Source organism: Hyperoodon ampullatus (assembly GCF_949752795.1).
Source record: "Hyperoodon ampullatus genome assembly, chromosome: 2".
In the NCBI taxonomy this organism is placed as follows: Eukaryota; Metazoa; Chordata; class Mammalia; order Artiodactyla; family Ziphiidae; genus Hyperoodon; species Hyperoodon ampullatus.
This window is the reverse complement of record NC_136915.1, coordinates 82919429-82944981: the sequence shown is the minus strand read 5'-3', so window position 1 is coordinate 82944981 and position 25553 is coordinate 82919429. Positions and strand designations below refer to the sequence as shown.

Sequence of the window (25553 nt, the reverse complement as noted above, 5' to 3'; positions counted from 1 at the left end):
TCCTATATTTTTAAAATACATGGAACCAATTCACTTGGAACATACTGCTTTTAAAGTGCAAGCTTAACTTTTTCCTTTTAAAAATATGGTCTTCCTTTATGCCAACTTGAGTTAGGTTACCAATTTCTCCTTTGCAAACTTACAGAAAAATATTTACTGAACACATTTATTTCAAATCTTAACAGATATAAGCCCTATTCCAAGGATAATCTTACTGGTTAAATTATAGTAGCATTCCTGGTGGCCTTCACGTGCTGGGCTGCACTGTCTCATGTCACGTTCACCATGATGCTGAGGCAGGTGGCATCACTGTTATCATGAACATCATTCCTGAGAAGCAGTAAAGAGACTAGGAGTTAAAGCCAACTTAGAAGAAACAAGCCAGCAGTAAAACACCATGTGATTTTAGTTATGTGCTTACTAGCACTGTGCTGGAACCTGGAGTTACAGAGATAAGGCATGTTCCCGCCCTGAAGACGCTTACAGACTAGGAGAGGACATGAAAAAATAAACAAGAAGTACATAATTGAGACTGGGAGTAGTGTTGCTAGATTTAGGGGGGAAAAAACCAAACAGAATACCCAGTTAAATTTGAATTTAAAATAATGAGTGTTTTTTAGTATATGTCCCAAATATTACCAATAAACAACTAATAATTTTTAGTATATGTCCCATGCAATGTATTTTTTTATTGAGCCATCCTAACTGAGAAGGTTCCAGAAGACTTTCTGGAGGAGGTTGTATCTGGACTGAATTTTGAGCAGTGCAGGCAGAAAGAGGCATGTGCAAAGCTACAAAGATATGAAAGAATGCTACATTCCAGAAACAGCGTGGCTAGAGCAGAGCGCATGAGGGGCAGTTTATAGAGGTCAAGTTAGCAGAGTCAAATTCAAAAAACCATGTTGTGTCAAGGGTAGTAGAGAATCAATAGAAGGTTTTTTTTGTGTGTGTGTGTGGTACGCGGGCCTCTCACTGTTGTGGCCTCTCCTGTTGCGGAGCACAGGCTCCGGACGTGCGGGCTTAGCAGCCATGGCTCACGGGCCCAGCCGCTCCACGGCATGTGGGATCTCCCCGGATCAGGGCACGAACCCGTGTCCCCTGCATCGGCAGGCAGACTCTCAACCACTGTGCCATCAAGGAAGCCCATCAATAGTTTTTAAACAGGGAAGTGAGTGATCAGATTTATGTTTCAGACGAATTTCACTGGTTGTAGTAGAGGGTAAATTGGATAGAAGACTATCACATGCAGGGAGACCAGTTTTATGGTTGTTGTTGTAATCCAGGCATAAAGCAGTGAGAGCTTAAACCACGGCATTGGCAGAGGGAATAAAGGAAGAAATAGCTTCAAAGGATATTAAGGAAATGATTTGATTGCCAGCACATGGTGACCAGCTGAATGTGGGAGGATGAGGAGGAAGGAGGCGGTTAAGACAACTCACTGTTCCCTCCCTTGGATGCCTGAGTGGATGATGGCACCTTTCAATGAGGTAGGGAATAAAGGAGAACAACTCTTGGGTGAGAGGAAGGCTGAAGATGGTGAGTTCAGTTTGGGGAAGGTTGAGTGTGAAGTACTTGTAAGTTATCCAAATGGAGACAGGAGATGTCCAGGAAGCACTTAGATATTTAACTCAGGAGAAAGGCCTGTGTAAGGACAGAGGTTTGTTAGAGGCATGGGAATAAATGTTACCCATGATGACATACAGAAAACCCAAAGAAAGTAGAACAAAACCCTGGAAAACAATATTTATGATTATGAGAAAGGAAGAGAATGACTCCACACAAAGACTCAGAACAAGTGGCCAGAGAAGTAGGAGAAAAACATGGGGACAGAAGCCATTAGAAAAGTGGTCAACAAGGACGAATGCTGAAGAGAGGTTAAATAATGTAAGAACTGAAATTTGCATTCACGGTTCATTGTCAAAAGTGTTATAAGCACTACCAAATGTAAAATAGACAGCTAGTGGGAAGCAGCCACATAGCACAGGGAGATCAGCTTGGTGCTTTGTGAGCACCTAGAGGGGTGGGATAGGGAGAGTGAGAGGGAGGGAGATGCAAGAGGGAAGAGATATGGGGATATATGTATATGTATAACTGATTCACTTTGTTATAAAGCAGAAACTAACACACCATTGTAAAGCAATTATACTCCAATAAAGATGTTTTTAAAAAAAAAGTGTTATAAGTATTTTCAAAGTATAAAATGGTCCAAAGCCAAAATATGTTGGATTAAGTTTGAATGGCAGGAAATAAGTGTTGACAGTGAGTTTAGACTACTGTTTCTAGAAACTGTGCTGGGAAATCTGTTGGTTTGGGTTTGGTTTGGTTTGGTTTGAATTTTTTTTAATTGTGATAACATCCACATAACACTTACCCTCTTAACCATATTTGTTTCTCAGTTTGTTATTACTTTTAGTCCCCACTTTACTGAGATATAATCAACAAATAAAATTGTAAGATATTTAAAGTATGTGGTGATTTGACATACATATACACTGTGAAAGGATCACTCCCATGAGTTAATTAACACATCCACTACCTAACATGCTTCCTTTTTTGATGTGTGAGAACAATTAAGTCCTACTCTCTTAGCAAATTTCAATTATACAATACAGTGTTATCAGCTATAGTCACCATGTTATGATACGTTAGAGCCTTAGACCTTATTCATTTTATAAATGAAAGTTTGTACCCTTTACTATCCTCTCCTTATTTCCCCCACCCTCTCAGCCCCTGGCAACTACTTTCCTACTCTCTGTTTCTCTGATCTTTTTTTTTTTCAAATGCCACTTATGAGTGATACCGTGCAGTATTTGTCTTTCTCTCTCTGGCTTACTTCACTTAGCATAATACCCTCCAGGTTCATTCATGTCATTGCAAATGACAGACTGAATAATATTTCATTGTGTCTATATACCACATTTTCTTTATCCATTCATCTGTCCACAAACACTTAAGTTGTTTCTATAACTTTGGCTATTGTGAATAATACTGCAATGAACAAGGAAGTACAACTATCTCTTTGAAATAATGATTTTGTTTCCTTTGGATATATACCCAGACGTGAGGTTGCTTCATCGCATAATAGTACTATTTTTTTAATATATAAATGTACTTATTAGAGACTGCACTGGGTCTTCGTTGCTGCGCACGGGCTTTCTCTAGTTGCCGCAAGCAGGGGCTACTCTTTATTGCGGTGCGCGGGCTTCTCATTGTGGTGGCTTCTCTTGTTGCAGAGCATGGCCTCTAGGCATGCGGGCTTCAGTAGTTGGGGCTTGTGGACTCTAGAGCGCAGGCTCAGTAGTCGTGGCACACAGGCTTAGTTGCTTCACGGCATGTGGGATCTTCCCAGACCAGGGATCACACCCGTGTCCCCTGTATTGGCAGGTGGATTCTTAACCACTGTGCCACCAGGGAAGTCCCAGTAGTACTATTTTTAATTTCTTGAGGAACAGCAATACTATTTTCCATAGATCATCTTAACCATCTTTAATTGTACAGTTCAGTAGTGTTAGGTATATTCACATTGTTTTGCAGCCAGTCTCCATAACTTTTTCATCTTGCAAAACTGAAACTCTGTACCCCTTAAACAACTTCCGATTTTCCCTTCCCCCAAGCCCCTAGCAACCACCTTCTATTTCTGTGAGTCTGACTACTTTAAAGATCTCACATAAGTGGAACCACACAGTATAGTTACACTTGAACAACATGGATTTGAACTGCATGGGTCGATTTATGGTGGATTTTTTTCATTAAATATGTACTACAGTATTACACGTACCACAGTAGGTTGAATCTGCGGATGCAGAACCATGGATACAGAGGGCTGAATATAAAGTTATACACAGATTTTCTGCTGGGGAGGAGATTGGTGCCCCTAACCCCCATGTTGTTCAGGGGTCAACTGTGTTTTTCTTTTCGTTGACAGGCTTATTTCACTTAGCATAATATCCTGAAGGTTCATCCATATTGTAGCATGTGTCAGAATTTTCTTCCTTTTTAAAGCTGAATAATATTCCATTGTATGTATATAACCACATTTTGTTTATCCATCCATCCATCCACGGATTCTTGGGCTGCCTCCACCTTTTGGCTGGGAAATTGTTTTAAACTGACCTAATCCAGTTTGGTCATGCACACTTCCTTAGATTCTATTTTGAAAGATAATGGTAGCCACAGTAAATGTTTGATATAGGTGAGTATTAACTACTCCCTCACAACCTTTTTACTAGGTTATAATGAAAATGATTTCTACTATACACATAGGCATTTATTCAGCACATATTTACTTATAAGCAGTCACAAAACATTTCATACAATCAGTCTGTAAACTCATTAAAGTTCTAACTCTGGCCTTTTAGGTGTTCTGTCAACATTCATGAAAGATTTCAGAGGCAGCTCCTGTTACCCTTATAATTAGCATCAGGCAACTAGAAATTCTGAACCAGTGATTCTCAAAATGTGGTCTCTTAGGGGCTTCCCTGGTGGTGCAGTGGTTGAGAATCTGCCTGCCAATGCAGGGGACACAGATCCTCCTGGTCTGGGAGGATCCCACATGCCACGGAGCAACTAGGCCCGTGAGCCACAACTACTGAGCCTGCGCGTCTGGAGCCTGTGCTCCGCAACAAGAGAGGCTGCGATAGTGAGAGGCCCGCTCACCGCGATGAAGAGTGGCCCCCGCTTGCCACAACTAGAGAAAGCCCTCACACAGAAACGAAGACCCAACACAGCAAAAATAAATTAATTAATTAATAAACTCCTACCCCCAACATCTTCTTTAAAAAAAAAAAAAAATGTGGTCTCTTGGACCAGCAGCACAGCACTGTGCGCGGATCTGTGCTGAAGCTCCCTGAAGTTGAGAACCTCTGCTGTAAAACGATTAGCTCTGGATACCTCCCTAAAGATAAAGGTATGGCTTCAACTGGTTCTTATACCCTCTTTGTGAAAGAGTAGGAATGACTCTTATTTTAGCCAATCCATATCTCTTAATTTCACCAATGATAGTTCATTTCTAACTTAGCCGTGCTATTTAACTAGCCACAAATTTCACCAGTTAAAATTCTAATTTTCTAATTAACAAAATCTCAGAGATGGATCAATCCTTATCAAGATATGGATAATATTGTAGAAACCCTTACAGCAGCTACCTCTGGAGCATGGGCTTCCTGACTACCTTATTAGAATGCTAGCCAAGCACCTGTGCATTCCTGATTGGGACATTAGAGGCACCTGGACTATAAACAAGCACACAAGTAGCACACTGTATATGCTGAAAATAAAATACAGACATTATAACAGAAGGGAACAAAAGAGTGGAGAGGGTTCGTGTGTGCGTGTGTGTATGTGTGAAGAGAGAGAGGAAAAGAGACTGAGTGTGATGAGTACCGTTAATGGCTGAGAGAAAGAAGTTAGGAGAGAAGGGAAGAATGAGAGGTTGAAGATACAGTGAGAGTGCAGAGAATGGTGAAGTTGATTTAAAATAGATGATGTAGAGAATGGGTGAGGGTGCTGACTAGAGACTTGGAGAATTTTCAGGAATTAAGAACCCAACTATTGTGTTTCCTCCTAAATAAGGAGAAATTGATAAGATTGTCTGAAATACACTTTTAGAACATGGATCTTAGAAAATTATTTAAAACCTGGTACTATACATCTGTTCATTGTTATCACCCCTTGTGGTACAGTTCCCATAGTTGATGAAATTATTCCTTCAGCGTAAATGGGTTTTGTAAAATGTAGCTGAAGAGTGCCATCTTCTGGTACTATGAGGTATGTACAAGCAAAGGGGGTTGTGTGGTAGAATCATAGAAAAATAAAGCCTTTGATGTTTTGCGCTGAGTATTGTAAAGTTGAACATTCTTTATAGTTTCTGTGTGTTTTTAGTTAGAAGATCAGATTACTGACAGTGATTATAGTTTGTGTGTATGGCCGAGCCTAAAAACAAGACAAAACAAAAACCAAAACAGTATGTGGCCAGCCATCCTTTTCATAAAAGCATGTGGGAAATTTGCTTTTGGTTTGTGATGGAAGCCACAACTTGAAGAGCCTGTTCTTTGTGACTACCTCTTTGATGCAGGCTTGGCTTGGCGCCTTTGCTCAAAACAAGAATCTGATTCTTGTAACTGAATACCAGACTTGTCTTCACTGTTTCACAGCTTGCTAATAAGATACTGGTTTGTCCCTTTTTTTTTTTAATGTTTTAAATATTATAGGAAAGCATTCATTTTATCCTCAATGAGGTTTTAAAATCAAAACCTCTATGTTCTTTATGGTGGTTATTTAATAAACATTTATTAGACACTTAAATATCAACCTCTGTGCTGTGTGCTAAAGGGAAGCAGAAATTCAGAGATGACTAAGACCATGTCTGTGCCTTCAAATCATCTTACTTTGTATTAGGGAAGATAATGTGAACGTAAATGATGTTAGATTTGGGAATACAAGAAAAGAAGGGAGGAGAATATTGGCTCAGGAAGGAAATAATACAGCTTCAGGATTTTTCACTGGAAGACAGGTGTGGTGGAAAGGGCCATGTTTAAATCTTGACCTTGGGCGGAGTTAGAGATAGAATGTGCTTCAGGATGCAGGAGCCAAAGATCAGGACAGTTAAAGTGGATAGCTCTATTAGTCCTATTCCAGGACTTGTTCATAATAGAATGCCCTATTTCTGGATAAAAACCCAGACTACACTTCATTTATTCATCCATCCAGCAAGTGCTTTTTATATGATTTGAGTATATGCAAAATCCCAAGGAAACAAATATGAAAGTCCTGACCCCACTTTGAGTTGCTTGTACAAAGGGAATGAGTGTGATCAGGGCCTCTAAGCAGGAGCACTGGGGACAGGCATCCGACCCCACCACTATTAAACCTGCTCTGCATGTTGCTCTCCAAGATAAGTAATCCTGGTTCTTTTACTTCAGTGGTTAAAAGCACAGGCTCTGGTGGCAGACTATCTGGGTTCAGCCAGCACCACCACTAACCTGCTCTGCAAGTTTCTTAACCTCATGACCTCTCTTGCCTCAGTTTCTTTAACAATAAAATGAAATAATGATAATACCTATTTCATAGGGAGGTTGTGAGGATCAAAGAGAAATACATGAAAAGTTCTTAGAACAATGTTGACATATAGAAAACAATGTAACAAACACCTGTGTACCTACTATCTTCATAACAGACCTTAACCTTTTGCCATATTTGCTTCATTTTTTTTTTATTTTATTTTTTATTTTTATTTATTTATTTTTTTTGCGGTACGCGGGCCTCAGCGTCGCGGCCTCTCCCGTTGCGGAGCACAGGCTCCGGACGCGCAGGCCCAGCGGCCATGGCCCACGGGCCCAGCCGCTCCACGGCATGTGGGATCCTCCCGGACCGGTGCACAAACCCGTGTCCCCTGCATCGGCAGGCGGACTCTCAACCACCGGACTCTCAACAGGGAAGCCCTGCTTCATTTTTTTTTTTTAATTTATTTATTTTTGGCTGAGTTGGGTCTTCATTGCTGTGCGCGGGCTTTCTCTAGTTGCCGCGAGCAGGGGCTACTCTTCATTGCGGTGCGTGGGCTTCTGATTGCGGTGGCTTCTCTTGTGGCAGAGCACGGGCTCTAGGCACACAGGCTTCAGTAGTTGCGGCACTCAGGCTCAGCAGTTGTGGCTCGCGGGCTCTAGAGCGCAGGCTCAGTAGTTGTGGCACACGGGCTTAGTTGCTCTGCGGCACGTGGGATCTTCCCCGACCAGGGCTCGAACCCGTGTCCCCTGCATTGGCAGGAGGATTCTTAACCAGTGTGCCACCAGGGAAGCCCCTACTTAATTTTTAAAAAGAAAAAACACGGCAGTGCAGTTAAGCTATCTTTACCCTCCCTGGTATTCTCCTTCCTCCTCCCCAGCAGTAGACACCATCTTGAATTTGGTGTGAGTTCTTGCCATCATGTTTTCATACTTTCACTAATTGTTTATGGGTACATAAACAATATATAGTATTGCTTTGCATGTTTCTAAACTTTAATAAATGACACTAAACTGCACATACCAATCTGCAACTTTTTCCACTTGATACTATGTTTTCAACATTTTTCTGTGTTGATATGCATAGGCTGAGTTCTTTCATTTTAATTACTGTATAGTATTGCATTGTACGAATATACCACAATTTACTCAGCCATTCTCCTGGTGATGGACATTTATGTTATTAATGATTTTCCACTCTTACAAACAGCACTGCATCCTGGATGGCACCTTGAAGTCCTTCTAGACTATACCTTGACCTGATATTTTTAGAGGGAAAGATTTTTTGTTACTGATTAATTTTTTTAATGTTTATTAGTCTTAGATTTTCTATTCTGGTATCACTTTTTATTATTGTTTTAGACATATTGCTCATTTTAAATGCATTGCCAGAGTTGTTTACATTATTCACTATCACTACCCTTTCTATCCTGATAATCTTTATTTGTGCATCCTCTGTTTCTCAGTGATCAGTCTTGCTAAAGGTTTATCTCTTTTGTTAAAGTTTTCAAAGAACTAGCTTTTGGCATTGCTGATCTATTTTTTCCCATTAATTTCTTTTTAAAAAAAAATTATTTATTTATTTAATTATTTTTGGCTGCGTTGGTTTTTGTTGCTGCCTGTGGGCTTTCTCTAGTTGCGGTGAGCGGGGGCTACTCTTTGTTGCGGTGCACGGGCTTCTCATTGTGGTGGCTTCTCTTGTTGCAAAGCACGGGCTCTAGGCACACAGGCTTCAGTAGTTGTGGTGCACAGGCTTAGCTGTGGCATGTGGGATCTTCCGAACCAGGGATTGAACCCGTGTCCCCTGCATTGGCAGGCGGATTCTTAACCACTGTGCCACCAGGGAAGTCCCTCCCATTAATTTCTGCTGTTTCCTCTCTTCCTCCTCCTCCCCTCTCCCACTCCCTCTCCCCCTCCTCCTCTTTCTTCTTCTGGGAGTTGGTTTATTCTCTTATTGTTATTATTTTTAAAATATGATTTTTATATGATTTATATGATTTTTATATGATTTTTAAAAACATCTTTTGTTGAATGTTTACTATTTATTTCAGTCTCTTATTTTTTCATCATTGCATTTAAAGCTGTAAATTTTCCTCTAAGAACTGCTTTAGCTGTATCCCACAAGTTTTCATATGTATACCTTTGTTGTTGTTCAGTTCTAAATATTCTGCATTTCCCTTGTGACTTCTCTTTTAACCCATAAATTATTTAGAGATGTGCTTTTTTTGTTTCCAAACATGTCTGTGTCTATTTTTACGTTATTTTTTTTGTTGATTTCTTATTTATTTGTTGTCAGCAAATTGGTCTATGTTATCTAAAATCCTTAGAAACCCTAAACTATACCTGCAGGAGGTTTCACTTCTGAGTGAGGCCCGAGAAGTCCCACCACCTTTGCCTCAGTGAAGAAACATGCCAATGAAATTGCTAGCCATCTGATACGAAACAGATGGTTCTGCATTTCCTAAAAATCCCCAGAGGATGACCTGGGCAAGAAAGTATTGAGCATCTCCCCGTGTAGTTCCTTACAAACTTGAGTCCAGGAACTAGATTGCTCTGCTCCTCCTATGAAGATGAAACCTAATATTCTTGGTTACAACCCAGTCTAAAGGAGAAAGGAGGCATGGTCAAGGGCTCACCCAGGAGCTTCTGCTAGTGATAGCTGAAGGGCAACAGATCCTAGGTATTGGTATTTAACTCTACACGTGAGCAGGACTCTCGATCTTATCTGGGCTATCCTTATCCTCAGAGCAAACTGTGGCAAGTGTTGGAAGGGGAACCCGGTGGGCAGGTCTGAGGAGCCTGTGATGGCCTTTTCAAGTATTGAATAATTACCAGAGCCCACTGTGCTTTGGCTATTTGCTTGGGATCATGAAAAATTTATGCCCCCAAAGTGAAGGCTCAAGAAATTATCCTCAGCCCCTATCCCACACAAGAGGAAGCCCAATCATTGGAAGCCCAGTCATTGCAACCCTCTAATAGGTTGCATTGTCCCAAAAGCCAGAAGTGGGCAAGATTGATCTATGAGCAGCATAATGTCATCAGACTAAGAGAACCAGACAGACAGGGAAAATTCTGGGAAAGAGCAAACAAAAGGTAATTGCAGAAACCAGAAAAGAACAAGAAGATCTAAAGCAGAGAATAGGAGATGAAGATTAGAGGAATTCTCTCAGTTACAGAAACATAGCCATAGCCTTTTCTTTTCACTTTGTATTGGTTAATTCCTTCTTTCTGCTTTCTTAGATTTTTTTTCTAATTTCTTGATTTTTTTAATTCGTTTGTCTTGTTCTGTGTTATTTATTAATGTAATTAAGACTTTGCATTCTTCTCTAGTTTTCTTTTTTTTTGCGGTACGCAGGCCTCTCTCGTTGCAGAGCACAGGCTCTGGACGCGGAGGCTCAGCGGCCATGGCTCACGGGCCCAGCTGCTCCGCGGCATGTGGGATCTTCCCGGACCAGGGCACGAACCCATGTCCCCTGTATTGGCAGGCGGACTCTCAACCACTGCGCCACCAGGAAAACACTCTAGTTTTTAAATTTTATCATTAGTTTTAGCTTTAGTTTCTGATATTTAAAAAAAGTTTTTTTTTTAATAAATGTATTTATTTTTGGCTGCATGGGTCTTTGTTGCTAAGAGCGGGCTTTCTCTACTTGCAGCAATGGGACCTACTCTTTGTTGCAGTGTGCGGGCTTCTCACTGCAGTGGCTTCTCTTGTTGCAGAGTATGGGCTCTAGGTGCATGGGCTTCACTAGTTGTGGCACGTGGGCTCAGTAGTTGTGGCACACGGGCTTAGTTGCTCCGCAGCATGTGGGATCTTCCTGGACCAGGGATCGAACCCGTGTCCCCTGCTTTGGCAGGCGGATTCTTAACCACTGTGCCACCAGGGAAGTCCCTAAAATTTTTTTATTATTATTTTTTATTTCCCAGTTGCTTAACATTTCAATTTAGGCTCTCTCTTTGACTCAAGAATTAAAAGAACATTTAAAATTTTCCAGATAGATTTTTTGTTAATTTCAAATTTTATCATATTGTGATTGGAGCATACTGCTTCTGCCATGTCTACTTAGTGGAATGTATGGAGGTTTTGGTGTAATTTTGTAAGTGTTCCATGGGATTTTGAAAAGGTCTGTTTGTTCTCAGGGCAATTAGATCTACCTTATTAGATTATTGAGTTCTTCTGTATCTTTTTTGGTAAACTTTTTTATCTGTCATAGACTAAGAAAAGCGAATTAGGGTCTCCTACTTCTAATGCCTTTCTGTTTATTTCTTTTTCTATTTCTTATAGATTTCACTGAATCAATTTTGATGTTACTTTATTTACTTTATAGAAATTCATGACTGTAGTATTGTAATATCTTCATTGTGGATTATATGTTTTAGCATTATAAAGAGCTTTCCTTTTTTGTCTTTTTAATGCTCCCCCCACCACCTCCCAAAATTCAACCTCATCTGGTATAAGATTGTGGCTTAACTTTTCTCTTTGCATTTGGCTGGTATACCTGTACCATCTTTATTTTCAACTTTTTTGACATTGTTTTCTAAAGCTATTTTTCTTATAATAGGTAAGCTTATCCCATTGACATTTATAGATATGTCTTAGTTCTGTATCACATTTTATAACCTACTTTGTTTTTAAGGATTCATTTGGTTTGTATCTTTCTCTAGAGGGTGTATATTTCTATGTTTTACATGTGTTCCTTTTGATAATTAGGAAGGTTTGTATTCAGATTTTAGCTCTTCTAGTGGTTAGCCTTATACTATAACTTTTAAAAGTATACTTTACCCTTTATTGCTTTAGACCATATCTGTTTATTCCCCACTACAAGCAATAACAAAATTATTATACTTCCGTCCATCCCATCTCCTTTACTCCACCTAATTTTAATTAATATATTATTATTATTAGTTCTTCAACTAGTCATCTCTATACTTTTGAATATACTTCTGTCTCTGTTATTTGATTTATAAGATATAAATATTATCTTTTTTTAAAATTTATTTACTTATTTTTGGCTGCGGTGGGTCTTTGTTGCTGCGCGTGGGCTTTCTCTAGTTGTGGCGAGTGGGGGCTACTCTTCGTTGCGGTGCATGGGCTTCTCATTGCGATGGCTTCTCTTGTTGTGGAGCATGGGCTCTAGGTGTGCAGGCTTCACTAGTTTTGGCTCCTGGGCTTCAGTAGCTGTGGCTCGTGGGCTCTAGAGCACAGGCTCAGTAGTTGTGGCACACGAGCTTATTAGTTGCTCCGCAGCATGTGGGATCCTCCCAGACCAGGATTCAAACCCGTGTCCCGTGCATTGGCAGGCGGATTCTTAACCACTGTGCCACCAGGGAAGCCCAATATTATCTTTTGACCTTGGATATTAAAGATAAGGAAATCAGGGACTTCCCTGGTGGTACAGTGGTAAATAATCCACCTTCCAGTGCAGTGGACGCAGGTTCAATCCCTGGTCGAGGAACTAAGATCCCACATGCCACAGGCAACTAAGCCCGCATGCCACAACTACTGAGCTCGTGTGCCTCAATGAGAGAGACTGCGTGCCACAGACTACCGAGCCCATGTGCTCTGGAACCCACGTGCCACAACTAGAGAGAAGCCGGACACCACAACTAGAAAGAAACCCGAGCACACCACGTGCCGTGATGAAAAGATCCTGCATGCCTCAACAAAGATTCCATGTACCTCAACTAAGACCTGACTCAACCAAAAAAAAGGGGGTGGGGGGATAAATAAATAAAATAAACATTTAAAAAATAATAAAGATAAGGAAATCAACATCCTTTTGCCATCTCTCATCTTCCATCTCTCCTTCTTGGTTCTTGTTAATTTTATTACTTTTACTGGTATAATTTATAATATTAACATTCTGAACAATATACAGTGATTAAGAGAAGGAGCTCTGGAACCAGACTGCCTAGGTTGGAATCTTGGCTTTATCATTTTGTTGCTTGAACAAGTTACTTAATAGCTATTTCTGTTTCCTTATTTTTACAATGGCTGTAACAATAGGTTCTACCTCACAGGGCTGTTGTCATAATAAAAGTACAGCACTGGAACAGTGCCTGACACATGGTAAGTATCTAGTAACTACCATATACTATATTAACAATTATTATGAAATAGATTTCCACAGTTGTTTTCATCCCAGTCCTACATTTCAACTGGCTCACATGTTCAGTTTCTCTGTTCATCTCTTGGTTGCCTAAAATTCATTCTCTAATAGTTCTTCAAGAGTTGCTAATGGGAATTCTATCTTCTGATCCTTACATGTTCAAAAACATTTAACACCTTTTACTTGAAAGAAAGTTTGGCTATGGAGAATAAGAAGAGCTATTTTGAGCACTTATTGACATCACAGGTGATCTATCCTCATTAAACCATTATAGCTCATAATAATGCTATAAATCAAGTAGGAGGTACATCCCCTTTTACAAATGAGAAAATTAGGACACAGGCAGGTCACACTTCCTTTCTCAGACTTTGCTGGCATTGCACCACTGTTATCTACCTTTGTATGTGGCTATGGAGAAATGTGAGGCCAATCTGATTTATTTCCCCTTAAAAGTGTCTTGATCTTTTTGCCTGGATGTTCAAAGAATTATTTATTTTTGAAGTCCAGTAAAATTCAATGGGATATGTCACAGGGGTCATTCTGTGTCAGTTTCCTTGGGACAGTATGTGTCCTTTCAATCTGTAGATTAAAGACTTCTCTCACTTACATGAAGTTCTCTTGAATTCTACTTTGATTATTTTTTCTTTTCTACGTGTTCTATTCTCCCTCCTATGGACATGCTGGATACCCTTTGTCTTCTGTATCTATAATTTTATCTCAAATTCTTTTTAGTTCTTTTTAAATTTCCATTTCATTTTGCTCACTTTTTCAACCTAGCCCTCATAAGTCTTACTATGTTGTTATTTTTGTCTGCCCCCCACTTTTTCCCCATTCATAATGTGACTTTAATTTCTTCGATTTTTTTCTTTTTCGTAATTTTTGAGTTCTGCTTGCTTATTTTACATTTACTCTTCTTTTGTCACTCATTATGTCTTTCTGCTTTGAGACCTTATTTTAAACTTTCATTAAGTGCTTTGAATTCATAACAGTATGTTTGGTGTGCTTCATGGTAGTATTTTTCTGGAAAATTTCTTTATTTGACATGTCCTTTTCCTATTCCTTTCCTCCTTTTCCTTGTACATTTGCTGTATAGGTCTCCTGCTTGTTCTCTTTTTTTTTTTTTTTTTTTTGCGGTACGCGGGCCTCTCACTGTTGTGGCCTCTCCCGTTGTGGAGCACAGGCTCCGGACGCGCAGGCTCAGCGGCCATGGCTCACGGGCCCAGCCGCTCCGCGGCATGTGGGATCTTCCCAGACCGGGGCACGAACCCGTGTCCCCTGCATCGGCAGGTGGACCCTCAACCACTGCGCCACCAGGGAAGCCCTTGTTTTCTTTTGAATATTACTCATTACTGAATGAAAGGAGTTCTTCAACCACTATTTGCAAGAAGCAACTGGGACAGTGAAATGAGCAAGTGGTGAAACTTCTGTGGCCCAGAGTTTGTGTGTGTGGGGGGGGGGGTGAAAGAGAAAAAAAGATGAGATGGAGACACTCACACAGATTGGTTTAGCCTGTCTATCTCCCCAGCAACTACAGAGATGCTCATAATATAGTCTCTCCCAACCCTTATTTATTTACAGACTGCCTCCAACATAGATAACATTTTTAAGGATTTTATCAATCAGCACTGCCTTGCCCCACTACTTTACAATGCCAAATAGAGTCCTTGGAAGTTCCCACAGCTTGTGCCCCTTAAACTTTCATTGCAAACCAGAGTGATGGTTCTGTTCCTCTGGTGTACCACCTATTCAGTGCTCCGCCAACTTTGTCTGAGAAGTGAGGTCACAGCAGGTATTTAATCTCAGCATCCTTCTGTACTCTGGTGTAATTTTCACTGTATTTTGCAGGCCACCCTCATTTATTGTGCCTTAGGGTTACACTGGTACCTTATTTTGTCAAAGCTTTTGGTTTCTTTTTTTTTTTTTTCAGCTGTGCCACACGGCTTGTAGGATTGTAGTTCCTTGACCAGGGATTGAACCCAGGCCCTCGGCAGTGAGAGCTAAGAGTCCTAACTGCTGGACTGCCAGGGAATTCCCATCTTTTTCTTTTTTTCTTGTTTTGGGGCAATATCAAAGATGACAAGATGACAGAGGTGACTTAATTTTGTTATTGTAAAATATTTTGGTATTTTAAACTTTATTTTTTATTTTAAAATAGAGCTGTTTTTAAAAATTGAGTGCCTACCTTCTCACAGAGAGTAGGTACCATACCACCTCAGGCCACGCTAAGTGGGAAAAATGGTTTCAAAATTCTATGCACACCCTAGTCACAACAAGATCTCTCATCATTATATAGCTAGTAAGGAGCAGAGCTTGTATTCAAATCCAAGTCTGTCCCGATCCAAAGCCTGAATTCTTTTCATCATAGGACTTTCTCCTAAAAAATATAGATATCTCTTTATGGTGTCTTTAATATGTTTCTTCTTTTTAAAATTTTAATTTTCTTGGTGTATAGTTGATTTACAATGTGTTAGTTTCAGGTGTACAGCAAAGTGATTCAGTTATACATATACATATATTCATTCTTTTTTAGATTCTTTTCTCTTAAAGGTTATCACAGAATATTGAGTAGAGTTCCCTGTGCTATATACAGTATGTCCTTCTTGGTTATCTATCTTATATATAATAGTGTGTGTGTGTTCATCCCAAGCTCCTGATTTATCCCTCCCCCCTCTGTCCCCTTTGGTAACCATAAGTTTGGGGTTTTTTTTAATTTTTTTATTTATTTTTATTATTTATTAATTAATTAATTATTTGTGCTGTGTTGGGTCTTCATTTCTGTGCGAGGGCTTTCTCTAGTTGCGGCAAGTGGGGGCCACTCCTCATAACGGTGCGCGGGCCTCTCACTGTCGCGGCCTCTCTTGTTGCAGAGCACAGGCTCCAGACGCGCAGGCTCAGTAATTGTGGCTCACAGGGCTAGTTGCTCCGCGGCATGTGGGATCTTCCCAGACCAGGGCTCGAACCCGTGTGCCCTGCATTGGCAGGCAGTTTCTCAACCACTGCACCACCAGGGAAGCCTCCATAAGTTTGTTTTTGATATCTGTAAGACTGTTTCTGTTTTATAAATAAGTTCATTTGTATCTTTTTTTTGGATTCTACATGTAAGTGATATCATATGATATTTGTCTTTCTCTTTCTGACTTACTTCACTTAGTATGATAATCTCTAGGTCCATCCATGTTGCTGCAAATGGCATTATTTCATTATTTTTTATGGCTGAGTAATATTCCATTATATATAGCCACATCTTCTTTATTCATTCCTCTGTCGATGGACATTTAGGTTGCTTCCATGTCTTGGATATTGTAAATAGTGCTGCAGTGAACACTGGGGTGCGTGTATCTTTTCAGATTATGGTTTTCTCCGGATATGTGCCCAGGAGTGGGATTGCTGGATCGTATTACCATACGATCATACCATTCTATTTTTAGTTTTTTAAGGACCCTCCATACTGTTCTCCATAGTGACTGTATCAATTTACATTCCCACCAACAGTGCCAGAGGGTTCCCTTTTCTCCACACCCTCTCCAGCAGTTATTGTTTGTAGATTTTTTGATGTTGGCCATTCTGACTGGTGTGAGGTGACATCTCATTGTAGTTTTGATTTGCATTTCTCTAATGATTAGTGATGTTGAGCATTCTTTCATGTATTTGTTGGCAATCTGTATATCTTCTTTGGAGAAATGTCTATTTAGATCCTCTGCCTATTTTTTGATTGGGTTGTTGTTTTTTTTGACATAGAGCTGCATGAGCTGTTTGTATATTTTGGAGATTAATCCTTTGTCAATTGCTTAGTTTGCAAATTTTTAATATGTTTTTTCTTATGAACATTTTTCTATTAACTACTTTTCTATTTCCTGGTTTTTAGTGTGACAAGTACAAGACTGGAGTTATTGATGGGCCCGCATGTAATAGCCTTTGTGTTACAGAAACTCTTTACTTTGGAAAATGCTTATCGACCAAGCCCAACAATCAGGTATGGACATTATGAATAAACAGTCCAGATTTATGGTGCTCTCTGATTTTACCTTAAACTAAATTAAAGCATTGTTAAGAGCATTCTTGAACTAGAACTTTCGGACATTTTAAATACTTCAGTTGTGTATGCGTTGATTCACTCATCCAACAGATGTTTATAAATCCCCTATTCCCAGCATGTTCCAGACACTGTTTTCGTTATTAGGAAAATAGTGGTGATTAAGATAGATACGATTACTTCCCTGTGAGTCACGTTATTCCAGAGGGATGGGGAACATAAACAGTTGATAGATAAATAAATAAGCAAGGAAATTACAGAACGTGGTGTGTTTTATATAGGTTGTACACAGGGTGGGTTGATGAAAAATGCAGGGGACGATGAGGGTAAAAATAGGCTTTAGAAGAGGTGAACAGGGAGGACCTTTCTAAGATAAAATTTGAGCTCATACCTGAATGAAGAATTAAACGAGAGGCATGAGCAGAGGACAGGATGAGCTAAATCACAAAAGAAGAAATATAAATAGCTGATAAGCATAATGAAAAAAATATTCTACCTCACCTATCATCAAAGAAATATAAATTAAAACAATAGGACACCATTGTGCTAGAAGAAAATACAACAAAACATCAAAATCAGGACTTCCCTGGTGGCGCAGCGGTTAAGAATCCACCTGCCAATGCAGAGGACACAGGTTCGGTCCCTGGTCCAGTAAGATCCCGCATGCCGCAGAGCAACTAAGCCTGTGCGCCATGACTACTGAGCCTGCGCCCTAGAGCCCATGAGCCACAACTACTGAGCCCGCATGCCGCAACTACTGAAGCCCATGTGCCTAGAGCCTGTGCTCCGCAACAAGAGAAGCCACAACAATGAGAAGCCCGCGCACCACAACGAAGGGTAGCCCCCGCCTGCCATAACTAAAGAAAGCCTGTGTGCAGCAATGAAGACCCAATGCAGCCAAAATAAATAAATAAATAAAATTTATTTTTAAAAAAGTTAAAATCCATTGGGGGGGCTTCCCTGGTGGTGCAGTGGTTGAGAGCCCGCCTGCCGATGCAGGGGACACAGGTTCGTGCCCCGGACCAGGAAGATCCCACTTGCCGCGGAGCCGCTGGGCCCGTGAGTCATGGCTGCTGAGCCTGCGCGTCCAGAGCCTGTGCTCCGCAACGGGAGAGGCCACAACAGTGAGAGGCCCGCGTACCGCAAAAAAAAAAAAAAAAAAAAAAAAAAAGTTAAAATCCATTGGAAAGATATAACTTGATAGCTTCAATCACTAGTTATTAATAGATTCTAGAACAGATCTCTAAGCAATTCCTTAAGTAGCACAATATCCTAAGTTAAAAGCAAGTGCAATCAACCTTCTAACACTTTCTTTTTAAATCTTTTTAAAAACACTTCCTAGGGACTTCCCTAGTGGCACAGTGGTTAAGAATCCGCCTGCCAATGCAGGGGACACGGGTTTGAGCCCTGGTCTGGGAAGATCCCGCATGCCGCGGAGCAACTAAGCCCATGTGCCACAACTACTGAAGCCTGCATGTCTAGAGCCCATGCTCCGCAACAAGAGAAGCCACTGCAATGAGAAGCCTACGCACCACAATGAAGAGTAGCCCCTGCTCGCTGCAACTAGAGAAAGCCCGCGTGCAGCAATGAAGACCCGACACAGCCAAAAATAAATAAAATATATATTTTTTTTAAATGAAGCAGGGCTTCCCTGGTGGCGCAGTGGTTGAGAGTCCGCCTGCCAATGCAGGGGACATGGGTTGGTGCCCCGGTCTGGGAAGATCCCACATGCCGCAGAGCGGCTAGGCCCGTGAGCCTGCGCGTCCGGAGCCTGTGCTCTGCAACGGGAGAGGCCACAACAGTGAGAGGCCCGCGTACCGCAAAAAAATTAAAAAAATAAAAAATAAATAAAAATAAAAAATAAAGCAAATATGGCAAAAGCTTAAGGTCTGTTATGAAGATAGTAGGTACACAGGTGTTTGTTATATTGTTATCTATATGTCAACATTGTTCTAAGAACTTTTCATGTATTTCTCTTTGATCCCCTACGAAAGAGGTATTGTGATTATTTCCATTTTATTGTTAAAGAAACTGAGGCAAGAGAGGTCACAAGGTTAAGAAAGTTGCAGGGCAGGTTTGTACCGCAACAAAGAGCTGCCCCCACTTGCTGCAATTAGAGAAAACCTGCATGCAGCAACGAAGACCCAATGCAGCCAAAAATAAATAAATTTATAAAGAAAAAAAAAATCAACACTGGTTATACTTGAGCAGTGGAATATTGCATGATTTTTATGTTCATCTTTTTTCTTTGAATTATTTCTAAATTTCCAATATAAATACTCATTCATCTTATAGAAGTTTAAAATAGATTTTAAGTCTACACTACTAGCCATGTTTAAGAGGATTTCTGAAGTAAAGTCCAATATTTGAGTATCTACTATGTGCTAGGTACTGCTTAAGGCATTGGGAGAGACCATGGGGAATAAGACAGACAAAGCCTCTGGCCTCATATGCCTTATGTTTCATGTGAAAGAGGACAGATGATAAAAGAGTCAATAAAGAAATAAGATCATTTCAGGGACTTCCTCGTGGTGCAGTGGTTAGGAATCTGCCTGCCAATGCAGGGGACACGGGTTTGATCCCTGGTCCGGGAAGATCCCACATGCTGCGGAGCAGCTAAGCCCGTGCACCACAGCTACTGAGCCTGCGCTCTAGAGCCCACGAGCCACAACTACTGAAGCCCGCATGCCACAACTACTGAAGCCCACGCACCTAGAGCCCATGCTCTGCAACAAGAGAAGCCACTGCAATGAGAAGCCCGTGCACCGCAACAAAGAGTAGCCCTCGCTCGCTGCAACTAGAGAAAGCCCGCGCATAGCAACAAAGACCCAACGCAGCCAATAGATAAATAAATAAATAAATAAGTAAAAATTTTAAAAAGAAATAAGATCATTTCAGACATTGGTAAGGGCTGTGAAGAAAATAAAATAGGGTCATGGGTTAGAGAGTGACCTGTGATGGAAGAGGGATCTATTCTAGGTAGGGGGTTGGGGAAGCCCTCCCTAAAGTGACATCTGGGCTGAGACTTGAATGATGTGAAGGAACCAGCCATATGAAGATCGGTGAGAGTGCATTCCTGGCAAAACCAACAGCAAGTGAAGGAGGTCATGAAACAGGAATAATGCTGATAGGTTCAAGGAACATAGAGAAGACACATGTAGATGGGATATAGAGACCCAGGGAGTAAGCCTGTGCTCCACAACGGGAGAGGCCACAACAGTGAGAGGCCCACGTACCGCAAAAAAAAAAAAAAAAAAATTAATTAAAAAAAAATCAGTTGTATTTCTATACACTAACAATGAACAATCCAGAAAAGAAATTAAGAAAACCATTACATTCATAATTGCATCAAAAAGAATACTTAGGAATTAACTTAACCAAGGAGGTGAAAGACTTGTACAGTGAAAACTTCAAAACATTGCTGAAAGAAATTAAAGACATAAACAAATGTAACCACATCCCATGTTCATAGATTGGAAGACAATATTTTTAAGATGTTAATATTACCCAGCATTATCAAGATTCAGTGCAATCCCGAGCAAAATCCCAAAGACAATTTTTTGCAGAAATAGAAAAAGTCCTAAAATTCATATGGGATCTCAAGGGACCCTAAATAGCCAAAACAATCCTGAAAAAAATACCAGAAAGCTGGAGGACTCACTTCCTGATTTCAAATCTTACTATAAAGCTGCAGTAATCGGCCTTCCCTGGTGGCGCAGTGGTTGCAAGTCTGCCTGCCTATGCAGGGGACACGGGTTTGTGCCCCAGTTCGGGAAGATCCCACATGCCGCGGAGCGGCTGGGCCCGTGAGCCATGGCCGCTGAGCCTGCGCGTCCGGAGCCTGTGCTCCGCAACGGGAGAGGCCGCAACGGGAGAGGCCACAACCATGAGAGGCCCGCGTACCAGAAAAAAAAAAAAAAAAAAAAGCTGCAGTAATCAAACAATGTGGTAGTGGAATAAGGACAGATATATAGACTAATGGAATAGAATATAGAGAGCCCAGAAATAAGCCCTCACCTATATGGTCAAATGATTCTTTTTTTTTTTTTTTTTTTTTTTTTTTGGCTGCATTGGGTCTTTGTTGCTGCACATGGGCTTTTTCTAGTTGTGGTGAATAGGGGCTACTCTTCATTGCGGTGCATGAGCTTCTCATTGCAGTGGCTTCTCTTGTTGCAGAGCTCGGGCTGTAGGCATGCGAGCTTCAGTAGTTGCAGCACACGGGCTCAGTAGTTGTGGCTCATGGGCTTAGTTGCTCCATGGCATGTGGGATCTTCCCGGACCAGGGGTCGAACCTGTGTCCCCTGCATTGGCAGGCAGATTCTTAACCACTGAGCCACCAGGGAAGTCCCTCAAATGATTTTTGACAAGGGTGCTAAGACCATTCAATAGGAAAAGGACTGTCTTTTCAACAGATGGTACTGGGAAAGCTGGATATACACATGCAAAAGAATGAAGGTGGACCCTTACCTAACACCATTCTCAAAATTTAAGTCAAAATGGATCAAAGATCTAATGGTAAGAACTAAAACTATGAAACTCTTAGGGACTCCCCTGGTGGCGCAGTGGTTAAGACTCTGTGCTCCCAATGCAGGGGGCCCGGGGTTTGATCCCTGGTCAGGGAACTAGATCCCACATGCATGCTGCAACTAAGGAGCCCTCCTGCCGCAACTAAGACCCAGCACAACCAGATAAATAAATAAATAAATATTTTGAAAAATAAAAAATAAATAAAACTCTTAGATGAAAACATAGGGCAAAAGCTTCGTGACATTGGGTTTGGCAATGATTTCTTGCATATGACTCCAAAGCCACAGGCAACAAAAGAAAAAATAGACAAATTGTACTTCATGAAAATTTTTAAATATTGTGCATCAAAAGACAATATCAGTAGAGTAAAACAGAAGCTCACAAAATGGGAGGAAATATTTGCAAATCATATATCTGATAAGGGATTAATATACAGAATATATAGAGGGCTCCTAAAGCTCAACAACAAAAAAACAAACAGCCAGATTCATTCTTGAAAAAAGATATACAAATGTGCAATAAGTGCCTGAAAAGATGCTCAGCATCACTGGTTATTAGGGAAATGCAAATCAAAGCCACAATTAGGGAATTTTTTGGCAGTACAGTGATTAGGACTTGGCGCTTTCACTGCCGACACCCGGGTTCGATCCATGGTTGGGGAACTAAGGGAAAAAAAAGCACCCGGTGAGATACCACCTCACACCCATCAGGATGGCTACTATCAAAAAAACCAGGAAAGAAGGATTGCTACGTGTCCTTGGAATCATTTTCTGGTTGTCTAGAGAGTGTGAAATATTGACAAGTGGTAAAACAACTCAGGACAAGCATTTCTCCTCTGTGAGTTTATTCTGGAAAAAAAAAAAAGAAAATAACAAGTGTTGGCAATAAGGCAGAAAAACTGGAACCCACTGTTGGTGGGAATGTAAAATGGTGTAGCCGCTGAGAAAAACAGGTTGGCAGCTCCTCAAAAAATTAAAAGTTGCATGGCCCTATGATTCAGAAATTCCACTTCTGGGTATGTATGTAAAAGAATTGAAATCAGGATCTCGAAGAGATATTTGTACATCCATGTTCATAATATTCACAATAGCTAAAACATGGAAGCAACCCAAGTGTCAATCAGTGGATGAAAGGAAATGTAAAATGTGGGATATTCCTACAATGTAATAGTATTCAGCTTTAAAAAGGAAGGGAATTGTGACACATGATACAATGTGGACATTATGAAATAAGCCAGTCACAAAAGGACAGATTCTGTATGATTCCACTTATATGAGATACTTAAGAGTGAGTATAAAGACAGAAAGTAGACCGGTGATGGGCTGGGGGCTGGGGGAAGGAGAACAGGGAGTTACTGTGTAATGGTAGAGAGTTTCAATTTTACAAAATGAAAAGAGTTCTGGAGACAGATGGTGGTGATGGTATCACAACCTCATGAATCTAATACCACTGAATTGTATGTTAAAAATAGTTAAGATGGTAAGTTTTCTATTTTTGATATTTTACAATTTAAAAAATGGAAAATAATAAAACTGATGACCATGGTCAAAAATATATATATATTTAGGTATGCAATACGTTTATAATTTTAAAAAATTAAGGAAAGAAAGCTTTGAAGTATGATTTCAAATTTGCAATTCAGAAAGTCAGCTCAATCTCGGTTTTGTTGCTTGTGTGTTTTTTTAAGAGGAAACTAAAAATATCGTGGTAGATTAGTTTTCTACTCTGCCTAAAGCATAACTTGTCATTCTTTTCACAGATGTATTTAGGGATTTGGGATAATCTACCAGGTGTTGTGAAATGTCAAATGGAACAAGCACTTCATCTTGATTTTGGAACTGAATTGGAACCAAGAAAAGAAATAGTGCTATTTGATAAGCCAACTAGGGGAACTACTGTACAGAAATTCAAAGAAATGGTCTACAGTCTCTTTAAAGTAAGTATATGCATTCACATGTTGCTAGTGTGAAGTGGTACTCTTCTGGAAGCTGGCAGGACCTCATTCTAAGCCATAAAAATGTTGGTATTCTTTGACCTATATCAGGGACTCCATCTTGAGGAAATAATTCAAAGAAAAGAAAAAAATGTATGGAGGGTGTTTAACATTACTTACTATCGCTAAAAATGTCCAGATGTGAGAGTTCATTAAGTAGATGGGCCGCTCTATAGCTTGACATTAAAACTGATACACTTTAAAAAGGTGAAATAAAATTAGTAGACTGATTGCAAATTTTTTTTTTTTTTTTCCGGTACGCGGGCCTCTCACTGTTGTGGCCTCTTCCGTTGCGGAGCACAGGCTCCGGACGCGCAGGCTCAGCGGCCACGGCTCACGGGCCCAGCCGCTCCGCGGCATGTGGGATCTTCCCGGACAGGGGCACGAACCCGTGTCCCCTGCATTGGCAGGCAGACTCCCAACCACTGCACCACCAGGGAAGCCCTTTTCTCATTTTTATTGCTCTTATATTTTAACTCAAAATCTTTCTTTTCTTTGAACAGTTTACACTTTTAGACTGTTTTATGCCAGAGAGTCTCCACAGGGAAATACTTGTAGCATTCATTATTGGAACACCTTGAATAAAATAATTAGTATAGTAACAATTACAAAATAGGAGAAAATAATTTGTAGTTGACCCTTTAACTTTGGATATAGGCAAATTACACTGCAATTTTGCAAATAAGTGTATGAATAAGATAAAGATTAATTAATGGCTTGGTTAACTGTATTTATCTACAAGGTCTAAGGAGGCTATGGGCGTTAAGGTGGCTATTTCTTAACAAATATACTTAGCAAAGTGGGTTTCACCTCAAGTACATAAAACATAGTTCTGACTCACTTAGCAAACATTATAAATATTTGGAAAGGTATTAAGTCTCCTATGGGTATTCAGTAGCAAGGTTATTACTTAGCATGGTAATTATCCCTGTAAAGGAAGTTAGTATGTTACGTATGAGATTCTTGTTTTTCATTGCTTCTGTATAATTAGCCAAATTCTTATCTTTACAGGCAAAGTTGGGTGACCAAGGCAACCTCTCTGAACTGGTTAATCTCATCTTGACAGTGGCTGATGGAGACAAAGATGGCCAGGTTTCCTTGGGAGAAGCAAAGTCAGCATGGGCACTTCTTCAATTAAATGAATTTCTTCTCATGGTAATACTTCAAGATAAAGAACATACCCCCAAATTAATGGGATTCTGTGGTGATCTCTATGTGATGGAAAGTGTTGAATATACCTCTCTTTATGGAATAAGCCTTCCATGGGTCATTGAACTTTTTATTCCATCTGGGTTCAGAAGAAGCATGGATCAGTTGTTCACACCATCATGGCCTAGAAAGGCTAAAATAGCCATAGGACTTCTAGAATTTGTGGAAGATGTTTTCCATGGCCCCTATGGAAACTTCCTCATGTGCGATACTAGTGCCAAAAACCTAGGATATAATGATAAGTATGATTTGAAAATGGTGGACATGAGAAAAATTGTGCCAGAGACAAACCTGAAAGAACTTATAAAGGATCGTCACTGTGAGTCTGATTTGGACTGTGTCTACGGCACGGATTGTCGAACTAGCTGTGATCAGAGTACAATGAAGTGTACCTCAGAAGTGATACAACCAAACTTGGCAAAAGCCTGCCAGTTACTCAAAGACTACCTATTGCGTGGTGCTCCAGTTGAAATTCGTGAAGAATTAGAAAAGCAGCTGTATTCCTGTATTGCTCTCAAAGTCACAGCAAATCAAATGGAAATGGAACATTCTTTGATACTAAATAACCTAAAAACATTACTGTGGAAGAAAATTTCCTACACAAACGACTCTTAGTTCATTTGGACATTGTGACCATTTTAAGAAACTTAGCACTTCAAAAGAAAAATCTTGAACATTTTTTCTAA

The 25553-nt window shown here is 40.3% G+C and overlaps 1 protein-coding gene across 3 annotated transcripts in view; it reads left to right on the top strand.

The window, feature by feature from the left end:
• The window catches only part of DIPK1A (divergent protein kinase domain 1A), a gene marked incomplete at both ends in the record, with an annotated part of 123531 nt that extends 98049 nt beyond the window's left edge, over positions 1–25482 (top strand). For 2 of the 3 annotated variants that reach the window (XM_079696632.1, XM_079696631.1), the window contains 3 exons: positions 16971–17078; positions 23425–23601; positions 24670–25482. In XM_079696632.1, coding sequence (XP_079552758.1) covers positions 16971–17078; positions 23425–23601; positions 24670–25482 — 1098 coding nt within the window. The remainder of the gene's footprint in view (positions 1–16970; positions 17079–23424; positions 23602–24669) is intronic. The other variant, XM_079696633.1, reaches the window with a different exon arrangement.
• Between the last annotated feature and the right edge of the window lie 71 nt (positions 25483–25553).